This window comes from Crotalus tigris, unplaced genomic scaffold, assembly GCF_016545835.1.
Source record: "Crotalus tigris isolate CLP2741 ecotype Arizona unplaced genomic scaffold, ASM1654583v1 scf7180000018432.44079421565:4894166, whole genome shotgun sequence".
NCBI classification, from domain to species: Eukaryota; Metazoa; Chordata; class Lepidosauria; order Squamata; family Viperidae; genus Crotalus; species Crotalus tigris.
Window position 1 is genome coordinate 4,196,287 of NW_024096999.1, and position 13,023 is coordinate 4,209,309.

The 13,023-nt window shown below is 41.1% G+C and overlaps 1 protein-coding gene across 5 annotated transcripts in view; it reads left to right on the forward strand.

The window, feature by feature from the left end:
• Positions 1–13,023, forward strand: part of MYLK3 (myosin light chain kinase 3) — a 32,583-nt gene that overhangs the window by 5,982 nt on the left and 13,578 nt on the right. For 2 of the 5 annotated variants that reach the window (XM_039352461.1, XM_039352460.1), the window contains 2 exons: positions 10,899–10,989; positions 11,746–12,136. In XM_039352461.1, coding sequence (XP_039208395.1) covers positions 10,899–10,989; positions 11,746–12,136 — 482 coding nt within the window. Of the gene's footprint in view, positions 1–1,710; positions 1,953–7,234; positions 7,874–10,898; positions 10,990–11,745; positions 12,137–13,023 lie in introns of those variants that run through there. The other 3 variants (XM_039352462.1, XM_039352459.1, XM_039352463.1) reach the window with 3 other exon arrangements.

The following is a 13,023-nucleotide window of genomic DNA, read 5'->3' on the forward strand; positions in this document are numbered from 1 at the left end:
GCAGCCTGAAATTTTTAATAAGTTGGGTTTGTTCATACGTCAGGTGCAGCTACAGATGATGGTTATCCAAGCAGCCAATAGCAATTCTGAACGTTCAAGAAGAAGTGGCTGTGGATGAATGTTAAGGCATTTTCCCAGTTCTTTCTTGAAACATTTAACCATACAGAGGTGCAGCACTTGAGTCACGTCTTTGAGAATGTTGTTTTCCATTCTTGTGACACCTTGAATGTTCAGGTTTTTCAGAGATGAGCTGGGAAAATAACGTCCCCTGAATCGGGGCTAAGTAAATAAACACGTCTTTATTTTATTGTCTGTTTTTGAAATGCTCAATTGCAGCAAAATAACAATAATAAAACCCTAACCCCTTCTAAAAGTAACTTTCACTCACTGCTAACTTCAAAATTTCCTTGGGAACAATGAAGCTATAAATGCCAAAGTAAAAGGAACATGTACTTAAAAAAAAAAAAATCCAGTTATCTGTACGGTAATCTTCCTGCCTACCCTCTGCAGAACCTCAAGAAAAGAAAAAAAATGCTTGCATTCCAAAGAAAAAGCCCAAAGGCAGAGAAAATCTGACTGATAATGCAGTTTATTTTCCTGTATTATGTTAACCACTGGGGTAACTGTGTCCTTGTACACAACCGGTATCTGTATTTAGAGCTGCTAATTAAGGGAGGCTGATTGAACCTTGTTTGTTCCAAACCAGCTGCCAGATTTCCTAATGGGGACCTTTGCTGTCAGGCAAAATTGTGTGCTCTACCACCAACTTAATGCTTATTCTTAACTCCCGTACAGTCTTGAAATACAGAGTCTCTACATGGTGTGAATGTGAGAGAGGGATTTTCTTACATACCACATATATTGTGAGAAATAGACAACAAAGAAACTGCAATTTCTTCCGCTATCTGAAAAGTTTGTCTTTGAGATGACACTTAATGGAGTTGCTTGCTCAATGTGACTAGACTAGACTAGACTAGACTAGACTAGACTAGAATAGACTAGAATAGACTAGAATAGAATAGAACCATGACAGAACAGAACAGAACAGAGAATAGAATAGAATAGAATAGAATAGAATAGAAGTGGAAGGGACCTTGGAGGTCTTCTAGTCCAGCCCCCCGCTCAAGCAGGAGAACCTGTACTATCTCAGACAAGTGACTGTCCAGTCTCTTCTTAAAAATCTCCAGTGATGGAGCGCCCACGATTTCTGGAGGCAGGTTGTTCCACTGGTTAATTGTCCTCGCTGTTAGGAAGTTTCTCCTTAATTCCAGGTTGCTTCTCTCTTTGATCAGTTTCCCACCATTGTTATGGATTTGATTCTGAAAAGACCTGAAATCTAACTCAGTGGGCAGCTCATTGCTCACTACAGGAACAGAGGTGGTGGCCTTAATGAGCTCCCAATTTTATCACCTTTGTTCATGCTCCTAACTACTTTGAAGTAGTTTTATTTTGAGAACTACATCCAACACATTGCAAAGCCCTCTAATTCAATTTAGGTGGGATAATTCGCTTATCCTGAAAGTAATACTCCTAGAATGGCATCGGGTGCTCGTGGGTTACAAAAGGGCTTTTGTGCAATGGAAAGAGGAGTCCCTGTACATATTTCAGATTAGTCCCATCAGCGCCCGCAGCTCCGTGCCAGTGGCCCCTATCAGCCATTCAGGAAGTGAGCTGTAGGAATACAGATAAGAGCTCGGCCTTCAAGATAAGAAAGTGGTTGAAATGCCTGCTTCGGTGACAGATGAAGGAGGCTGTCCAGCCGAGCGAGATTGAGCTAGCCTTCCATTCCTTTAATTGAGTTAAAAACGGTGGGCCGTCCTTGGTGGTCTGCCCAACGAGTGCAAAAAAGAAAAAAAAATATGGGAACCCTTTATCAGAGTTCTTCGTTGCATAAGTCCCTTTGCTTGAGCATGGGAGGATCCAGTGTCTCCGATTACATCAAGAAATTTGCGGTAAGGAAACGTATCTCTTGATTTATAAGTTTTGGACGCTACATCCATGAAGCTGTTTTCTGCCATGCTGTCATTTGAATCATCTTTTTTTATTAAAAGGGCAAAATAGTTTTGAGCGATGGGGGTTAAGATTTCGCCTGCCTTGGTTTCCTCTTCCATGTTTTAATGGTCATATTAAGGAATAGAACATCTCGTGGACTTTTGTAGCTGACATGTTTAGCATCACACTAATCCTAAGGAGAGATTCGTGTAATGTGATATGTTTAAAAAGCAAAGGCAACCTTAATATATAGATCATTGTATGTGGTCCACATTTCTAAGTAGCTCTCCAAATGAAGTTTGAGGTTGACATCTTTGAAACAAATTTTTTTCTTTTAACCGTTCAAAAATGATAGAGAATAAAAATGTCTCCAGGCTCTTGTAATATCTGTTTTGATGAACTGTGAAGGCATGCAACCATTCCTTCTTTGTTTGTTAATTTCCAAACAAAGCTTCATTATATCTACATCTAAGAAATCGTGGGTGCTCCATCACTGGAGATTTTTAAAAAGAGGCTAGACAGTCACTTGTCTGAGAAGGTATAGGTTCTCCTGTTTGAGTGGGGGGCTGGACTAGAAGACCCCCAAGGTTCTGTTCTATTCTATTCTGTTCTATTCTATTCTATTCTACTCTACTCTACTCTACTCTACTCTACTCTACTCTACTCTACTCTACTCTACTCTACTCTACTCATTATGTCTCAGTAATGTGACTATGACTCCGTTTTGCACAAAAGCAAAGTCCCAGGTTGTGTTTTTCGTTTGGAAGATGCAGTTTTTACCAAGGGTTTAACATTCTTTCGAATCATATGCTGTCACTTCCTTCTCGCATTCTTGGAAATCTAAATACAACTTCATTGGTCTTTTTCTCTGAGCTGTTTAGCCTGAATATATTAGTTTAAAAGAAGGAAAAAGAGGTGGTGGTGGGAAGAGCGGGGAGGCAGGAAAGGAAGGAATCCGATCATTAAAAAAGAAAAGAAAAGAAAAAAAATCAGGAATGAAGTCCTTAACAGTGCTCTCCATGAAAGATTGCACATATCTCTGCCTTTATATGCAGACACACAAACAGATATACATGGACATATATGGACACACACACACACACACACATTATGGTGGTGATGCCATTAGTCTTTCTCTAAATATTAACCAATATAGCAATGCCCGTATTTTCTTTTCTTATACAGTGTTTCCTGGCTTAGGTTAAATTTTAGTGTAACTTTGCGAACGGCTGACTAGATCTTGTATCCTAGTGGGCAATCTTTTAGCTTGGATGGGGGTGTTCCAATTATTTTGCTCCCTGGGCATTTCATTCTAAAAATAGCTTTTTTGGCAAAATTCTGGTGTCCTGTCTCCTCTTCCTTTGTGCATATAACCAAGCACTACTTTCTTCTTTAGGAATACAACCAGCTGGATACTTTTCTAGAATTCTCCGTTCGTTTCCCTTCTCTGCAGTATCTGATTTCTGTCTCTTCGGCTTCTTATAATTGCATATACTCACTGCGTATGCTTAGGCTTCAAGGGGCTGTTTTTATGGCATTCTCCTTCCTTTCATTTTTCCCCCCTTATTTTTCTCCTCACCATGCGTCTCTTAAAAATGGTCTTCACCGTCCTAAGCCCTCTAATTCCCTCTCTTTCCATATAGATGGCATCCTTTAAGTATCTAAGAGCTGGCACTCAGAAAATAAGTAGGCTATTAGTATTACAACAGAAAATTAAGCACGGTAATGCAAACTCTGCCGGGACACGTAAGCAGAAACATGGAATGCAGATGTCCTGCGGCCAGCCATTCCTCACGGCATCTTCACCAGACTGTGGCTTCCAACACATTATGTAGCGCAAAGTTAAGGAAGCTGGTAGAGAATGCCAACAGTGACATTTTCATGTTGCCATCTTTTCCAAACCAGATGATTTTGAGTATAGTTGTCCGCAGCACTCATACATCCATGTGCCAAAATGTCGTGGGTTGTAGTAAGCACGGAACTTAATTAAGGATCTTCACTCAAGGTAACCTTTTGGTGTGAAATAGTGGCTAGAAAGCGGCATTCTGGATGAAGACGTTCTTGACTAAAACCTCATCTCAGGTTGGGAAGGCCTAGATGTTTTTTTTTTAAAAAAAAAAAAATCCTCACTGTTGGTCTCAACTCCACTCCCATACTTTGGGGGCTTACAATGTTGACTGTGTAGAGCAGTGGTTCTCAACCTTTTTAATCCCACGACCCCCAACCGGTCGTAAGTCGAATACTCAACCGGTCGTAAGTCGAGGACTACTCAACTGTCGCAGCACCGTTTGCAGAATGGGACTTTTGGCGGGCTCAGCAGGGCAGAGACAGCCTGGATAATTCCTATTGGCTTTTGAAAGCCAATAGAATTAGACTCTATTCAAGAGAGTCTATTCTATTGGCTTTCAAAAGCCAATAGAATAAAAGGGAGTAGCACAGCTAAGGAAAAGGGGGGGAAAATGGCGGACTGCGTTGTTTGGCGACCCCTGTGAAATGGTCGTTCGACCCCAAATGGGGTCCCGACCCACAGGTTGAGAACCGCTGGTGTAGAGTATTTTAACTGCTACAAGCAACTCTTGACTTCATGAGGCCCTCGGTTACAAAATGTGGGCTCCACAAAGCTTCAGATTCAAGCAGTCTACTCTTCTGTTGTGTTCCCAACCAACAGGGCTTCCAAGATTTCTGAGCAAAGAGTGAACTAGTCATTTGTTATTTTTTTTCCTACTGACCTACTGGAGTTGGTTTGCTGGGAGGGAAGATATAATAATTCTGATAAATCAGTAGATGCACCTAAGTAATTCAACAGCCTAAAGGGTTACCTGGCGAACAGCAAGTAAACTGAGGTTCCGTCTGCTTCTCTTACCCGATTAGCTGTTGTGATCAGATTGCTGATACCCTATTATTCTTGTACATGTGAATGACGTCAAATGCAAATGTCACAGTGAGCTGGCAGATGAATGTGCCAAGCTGAAATTAGAATGTAGGTGTCAAAGGAATCTTACTTTAAAAGTCCACTTGGGCAGCTAGTTCTTCTCTTAGTAAGAAGAGTAGTGGTGGTGACGTTGAAGGACAAGCGTTTGGATGAGTTAAGATGAGGCAGATGTTGATTTGTCGCCTGTAGACTAGCTGGGAAGAAAGAGGGACAGAGGGAATGTGGGGCCCTGGATAAACTATGCCAATATAACAATTGGGGCAGGACCAGGTGCCATTGCTGCTAATCATAGCTATTTTAGCTTGAGTAGTAAGAACATGCTGTGCTGCAAACCTATTGTTGCAAAATCCTCCTGATGTGAGAACTTGGTGCATGAAAAGTTAATCACATTTCCCCAAGGAAAACAACATAGGTTTTGTATGCACAGAGTGATCAAGAATGAGCTATGAGCATGTTCAATCCCATGAGAGCAGTGAACAACAGCTGTCCTAAGTGTCTGGAGAATCTTGGTCATCCAGGTCATAGTTGCATCAAAGGTGCTCTTCCAAAAGGCAACTGGGAGAAGAAGAAGAAGAAGAAGAAGAAGAAGAAGAAGAAGAAGAAGAAGAAGAAGAAGAAGAAGAAGAAGAAGAAGAAGAAGAAGAAAAAGAAGAAGAAAAAGAAAAAGAAGAAGAAGAAGAAGAAGAAGAAGAAGAAGAAGAAGAAGAAGAAGAAGAAGAAGAAGAAGAAGAAGAAGAAGTTTGCTTTCTTCTTTCTCCTTCTTTTAGAATGTTGAAGCTTCTTGGATGAAAAGCAAAACAAAATTTTCTTCCTTCTCAAGGAAAAAACCCAGTCCAGTTGCCTTTTGCAAAAGCATCTTTGAGATAGCTCTCTTAAACTTGTTGGATCACAACTCCCAGTATCAGTCATAGGGAGAGTTCCTTCTAAAATCTTTCCCACACCCTCCCTTTTTCTGTGGGATGAGATATCTTTACCATACAGGTTGTCCAGTTCTCCCTCCTGTCTCCCAAGGTCATTCTTACATACCATTACGCATAGAGACAACAACATAAGGATGGGGACCTGCTTCACTATCTATATTTATTTAATCCCACTCTGCTTCCTGAAGGTGCCCAGAGGGGCAAATAAATCAATCAAAATAACAGTTATTAAAACGCCAATCTGCCATAAAACTTGATGCTAGCGATCCAGTACAGATTGGACTGGATTGATTCAGAGGTTGCGGTGAGACTTGTGACTTCAGTTATAATCTGGACTACCTTCCCTGGAGATTGAAATACAGATTCTGGAATGGGAGCTCAGTGGAAAACAAAAGGGTGAAAGCCACAAGAGGCTCTTCTGGATATTCATTGATATATTCATTCAACTGACCAAAGAATAACAAACAATTGTATTTGGACCCAGCTTCTGGAGACCATGTGCCTTAATTTCCATATGGTAAAAATCTGGACATTGTGGGGGAAAATATCATCTGCTTCTGGAGACCAAGTGCCTTGATTTCCACACTGTGAAAATCTGGATATTGTAGGTGGAAAAAATACCATTCAAATAACTCCTGCAGTAGCCTTCATTTGTGTGAATATAGAAAAAGTAGGCAGAACTTTGGGTCATCATAGGGAATATAATTCATGTTAAATTTGAACAGAATTTTTTTTTGGGGGGGGGAGGAGTAGCCTGTAAGACTAAAGGTTTTGCTATTAATTATAAAAAAACAATTTGGATCTGCTGTTTCTTAAAAAATAAAAACAAAAAAGGCCGGAGGACTCTCTTGGCACAACCGAAAGAATTTGACTTGAGTTGTTTCTGCTTTGAAAGGCATGCTGGCGTGAGATGTGTGTGCTTTGTATCATTGTCGTTAATGTCCTATTTTTAACGTCCTGACGGCCAGCCAATTTTAAGCACGGCCAGTATGCGGTGTTGGCCAACGTGTGTACATTTTGTATTTGACAATAACACCCTATTTTTTTTTTTAAATTGGGGAGAATTTAACTTTGCTTCAATTCCCCTTTCAGTTTTCCCTTTTTTCCCCTTTCTTTGAAAAGAATCACTTTATAAGCTGTTTTTCTCGCACCATCAGAAAAATCCGATACAAAATTCTAACTTTCCTCTCCTCGGGACGAATCTCGACTATTCAGCTGCTGCCCATTCTTAAGATGCTTGGTTATCAACAGCCTCTCAAGGGAAGAATTTTAAATGGTTTTGTGACGGCAAGAAGGCTGCTGGGGAGGGATTCTTTAAGCTGACTGCCAAGTTGTCACCAACCTCATCACTGCATGCATGTAAGAAGAAAACAGATAATACGAAATAAGAGTGGGTTACATAGCAGCTAATAGATGACATGTTCTTAGCAGGTTCTAGAATTTTAGTTTCATCCCAAAGGACGATATAATTTCCAAGCACTGCCCTTTAATTTCAACAAGTAAAGTGCCAGCCCACTGAATCTCTTCCCATTGGAATGTCTGAAAGGGCCCTGAGGTCTTAAGAAGCGTTTATAAATAGGCCTCAGGTGACCATTGTGTAAACACAATGGACAAAAAACTCAACCTTATCAACGAAAAGGTAGACAAGCTGTTGCATTTCCAAGAAGACTTGACCGAAAAAATCTGGAAAGTTAACGAAGGCATTGATGATTTGGAAAAAGGCCTCCATCAGCTAAGCGCATCACACTCTCCTGTGGACCCAATCTGTGGAATTCATCGCAGCAAAGATGGTGTCCAGCAGGTAGAAACTCAGAATACGTACACCGAGATTTTGAACCTGGTGAAAGCAACGCGTCATGGTGCTTCCAAGTACCAGGAAAAAATGGAGAAGGTGGAGACAGCTGTGGATGCTATTGACAAGATGGTGAAGTGTTTGGAAGAAATGTTCAGAAACTCAAAGATGGTGGACTTCATTTTGAAAGGGTGTGTTCCTTGGTGGAAAGGAAGCTTGCTTGAAATCCTGGAAGAGGTGAGCATCTTCACATTCCCTATATGGGAATCTTTAATTTTCCCATATTAGGAATATTTAATGAAATTATATCCAGTGCCTGTAGACTCTCTTGGGATCATTTTGACTGCTACTCTTCAACTAATAGGGTTGAATCGTGTTTATCCGTGTTCTGCTGCTGTTCCTTTTGTGTTGCTGTATTTTGAAAAGGAAATGGGTAGGCATGAAAAAGAGCAACGAAAAACAAAATCTGAACTTCTCATTCTAAAAAAACAAAATGATATAAACATTAGGATCGAGCTATTCTTTTTACCGTTCAGTGCAACACACATTCGTGAAGTCAACTGTTTTTTTTAAAAAATCAACAGCTCTTGTTCACTTTTATACCCAGTGATTGAAGAATGCAAGAAAAGAAAATATAGGCATTTTAAATGACATTTAAATTGGGAATGTTTGTTGTAACTGGAGGATTAATGATAAGTTCTGGATCTGAGAAAAAAAATAAGGAAAGTTACTGTTCTAACTTTTCATATTTGGGAATATTTTTTTCTGTATCTTTTCTAAATTAAAATTGCAGGGAAGAAATACTCAGTTGAACAAAAGTGTTGCTGCAACTTCTCCCAAAGAGACACTAAAAATGAGTGGTGTGAAAATGAAAGTGTTTGATTACCAATGCTCTTGTCAAGATCTGAAATAATGGCTAAATTTTATAAATTTTCCTTCAGAAATAGTGAGATAAGCACATCTACAAGCAGGTGAGAAATGTTTAGGAACCTCGTTCCATTTTTTTTTTTTAAATTCACCTGCTGTCCCTCTGGTCAATCTATCTGTACAAAACTCTTAGCTCAGGGTTGAAACGAGGGGTCCTTGATCCTCTCTGAGCTTGGTTGTTTCTTGTTGATGTTTCATTAACCAAACTAGGTAACATCATCAGTGCTAGAAGGGAGGAGGAGGAGGAGGAAGACGACGACGACAATCTTGGGGTCCTTGGTGTTCTCTGAGCTTGCTTCTTTTCTTGCAGACGTTTCATTACCCAAACTAGGTAGCATCATCAGTGCTAGAAGAGGGGGGATTTGCAGAGAGGAGGAGGAAGAGGAGGAGGAGGAGGAGGAGGAGAATCTTGGGGTCCTTGGTGTTCTCTGACCTTGTTTGTTTTCTTGCAGACGTTTCATTGCCCAAACTAGGTAGCATCATCAGTGCTAGCACCCCTAAGGAACCACCGAGAACACTTGCACCAACATTGACTGGGGAAGCCACTTCCATATAAACAGAGAACAAACCCCACTCCCTTCTAACACTGATGATGTTGCCTAGTTTGGGTAATGAAATGTCTGCAGGAAAACAACCAAGCTCAGAGACCACCAAGGACCCTTCAGAAATTGAACAAGTAAATAAATAAACAAGCAAATGCCTGGGCGTCTTGTTCAGTATAATGTCCCATAGAAGTGATGGCCCATCCTCATTCCATCATTTCCTAAGGTGCTTTTTTGGGAGGGTTCTGCAAAGGATTGTAGATCCGTCAGACAAGCTACATTCAGCCAGAGCATTATTTGCATTAGCTTGTTCCCTTTTTGATAGGGGGAAAAAAAAATCCAAGTGAAATAAACCAACGCACTTACAAATCTTAGGTTTGCCATTAGTGGCCTTGTTTTGAATGCGTGCTTTTTATCAGTTGATGGAGAAAAGCTTCAGAAAGGTTCCATGAGATATGTCTCCTTCTGCCATATGGCGTGATAGATCTCTCATCACTCAAAAAAGGCATAGATAAGCTGGAGCCAAACAAGGCAAGATACTAAATTCAAATGCATAAACATCCAGAATCTCCTGAGACTATCCCTTCTTGCTCAAGTTGAGTCCAATGAAGTAAATAAACATCAAGTTCAAAATAGCGTGTGCTGTTTTTTGAGAGTTTAATCATCTTATTTTGAAATAGCTGGGAGAATGGTTGAAGAGGGGGGTTTGGGGAAATGCTAATTAGCAATGTATTTTATGGACTGCAAGCCGCAAAATCCAAAAAAGGAGTGGTAAGTAACAGGATCAAGCAAACTAAACTCATGAAACACTCAGCCATGGTGTCCCATAGACCAGTAGCTTAACTGTTAGCAAGGTTGATTCCCCAGAAAAAGGTAATGAACATGAGGATGGAATGTCCCTGTTGTGGATCTAGGACTGTGATGGCAAATCTTTTAGAGACCGAGTGCCCAAACTGCAACCCAAAACCCACTTATGCCTCATCAAGTGCTGGGTGGGTGTGGCCCATTGGGTGGGTGTGGCCTATTGGGTGGGTGTGGCTGGGTGGGACTAAAAAGTTCAATCAATTCCAACTTTGCAAGATCTTTTTTTTTTCCGCGAGAAGTTGAAATTAACTGATTGAACCTTTTTTTTTTTTTGCACACGGTGGTGGAGGCCTAAAGTGAAAAGGTTTTATAAAACCCAGCTGAAGGCCTAGGACTGGGGCGACGGCACGCATGCCCACAGAGAGGGCTCCGCGTGCCACCTGTGGCATGCGTGCCATAGGTTCGCCACCACTGATCTAGGACCTAAGACTTATTTTTTTCCAAAATCACCTGGTTAAGGACAAGTACGTTGCTAATCTGAGCATGTCATCACAAGGGCTTCTGGAATGGAAGTTCTACCAATCAGGTTGGGACAATCTTGTGATTTGTTGAGCTCCGAAATGAGTTTCAGGTCACAGATGTTCAGGAGATCTCACAATACAAGACACAGCCCCGATTGGAACCGTTGATTGGCGTGTCTAAGACAAATGATCACAAGAGCAAAGAATGGAGGAAACTAGAGATATGGATGTTCTTTCACTTTCACATTGTTGAAGGTGTTAAGCATCTCTCGATTCCCATAATTCAATCTCTCTAGCTAACCTCTCACCTCTGTTTGCAAACAGGCAAGAAGAAATAGTAGCTGGAAATAGTGGAATACCGTAATTCCCTGTGCTGTCCACACTGAAAGCAATGACAGGCCACTGTCTTTTCATTTTTGCAAGAAATGTGTATAAATTGACCTTGTGGGTTTTCTTTGACTTTTCTAGACTAAAGATAAGCCAGAAGACAAGGGTTCAAAAGGAAAGCATGCAACTCCCAAGCAAGGAACACAGACAGAAAGCAAGGATTCTTTGGAAGGTATTAATAAATATAGATACTTGTTGTTAAGTGATGTTGAGGCAGACTCTTTAATGTGTGAGAATAAATTAATAGGGTGGTTTAACTTAAGGCCAGAGAAGGCAACCTGGTGCCTTTCAGATGCTTCAGATTACTGGTGTCCTCATTTCTTATTGACCCTACTAGTTGGGGATTATGGAAGTTGATGTCCAAACTGCAGTTTGCCTATCTCTGATTTGAGGTAAGGTTCAGCTCTCTACGCTGCTTTCATAAAATTGTAAACTGCATGTGTTTGGGTTCGCACATCAACCCACGTTGTAAACCCACGTTAATGTAATGATTCTGTTCACAGAGAAAGCAATACCCAAACACATACAATCACAGTGTAGCTCCACGTAACAGCTCGCTTCTTACAGCTAGATTTTCATAATGTACTGAATTGCAAACTATTGAATGCCTGGTGACTCCTTGTTGTATGAATTATATCAGGGGTCTTCAAACTTGGCCCTTTTACGACTTGTGGACTTCAATTCCCAGAATTTCTCAGCCAGGCACTCTGGCTGAGGAATTCTGGGAGTTGAAGCCCACAAGTCATAAAAGGGCCAGGTTTGAAGACCCCTGAATTATACATTATGAGATGTCATATACTGAATAAATAAACATACTACGAGAAGTATTTTACTCAGTTAATTCTAAGTTCTTGCAGTTGTCTCTGCAACGTGGGCCTTGTCAATGTTCTCCAGCATTATCTTTTCCCTCTGAAAATAATTTTTGTAGAAAACCAAAAAGGGACCAGGTTGGGTGAGCAGCACAGACCACGTGAAAAGGTAAACATGGCCAGTGTGGTCCTTTCCAAGGAGACCTCCAGACCATGTGCTGCAGAGAAGATGGCCCAGCTTGAACCAACAGAGCCTTTGGGATGGGCGAATGGCTCCAAGGATTCTCCAAGACAAAAAGAAACGGGGAACAGGAACGTTGTCCAGAAGGATGGCCCTTTCTGCCCAAGCGGTGACAATCTGACGGAGACCCAAAATAGGGATAAAGAAAAATCTCCCCAGAAACAGGTGACTCCAAAATGGAAGCGAGGAGAAAAAAGTGGACTTGACATTCCTGCTGGGGAAGCTGTGTCTTCTACCTCAAAGCCTGACTGTGAAGTTATAAGGACAAGGTAATTGGCAGTTCCTAGTGTTCTAATTTTGGATTCAGAGAAAGAAAACTCTGTTAGAACGAAGGTGGGTCTCACCCGGCTTCATGCTTTTCACAGTCCCCACCATGATATTTCTGGCAAGCTGACAGGGACAGCTTAAAAGCAGTAGGTTTTATGGGTACTTCAGCATGCACAGCATTCGGTGGTCCACTGTCTATAAATGTGCAACCTCCATTGGTTGTTTTCCTTTGAAGGAAAGCTGGTTTAAAGCTAGATAAGCTAGGAACTAGGATTCCCCCCCCCCTCCCCCGTGGTAGCAATTGTTATGAAATTATCTGGATGCCGAGTAAATATAAATTATTTGATTGAATGTAAGGAAAAACTTCCTGAGGACCAAGCTGTAGCTCCAACTACAAATGTTATAGGTTCTCTGTCTCTGGAGGTCTTTAAGAAGCAGCAGTTGAATCATTTCTTAAGGATCATTAAATTGGCTTTCCTGCATTTTGCACTAGCACTTAGACTTATATACCACTTCACAGTGCTTTACAGTCATCTCTAAGCGGTTTATAGAATCAGCCTATTAACCCCCAACAATCTGGGTCCTCATTTTACCAACCTCTGAAGGATGGAAGGCTGAGTCAACCTTGAGCCGGTCAGGATCGAACTCCTGGCAGTGGGCAGAGTTAGCCTGCAATACTGCATTCTAACCACTGGGCCACCACTAGATGATTCTGCGGTTCCTTCTGACTCTACAATTCTGTGATTCCATAAGGACTTTTGAAATCAGTTCCATCTTATGATAGCATGGGATTCAGCAGTCCCAAGGAATACAGTTAAGTATCTCTTTGAATCCAGATTTAGCATTAAGTATTTCCTTCACTGGAAGTGTCTGAACAATCTTACTGACA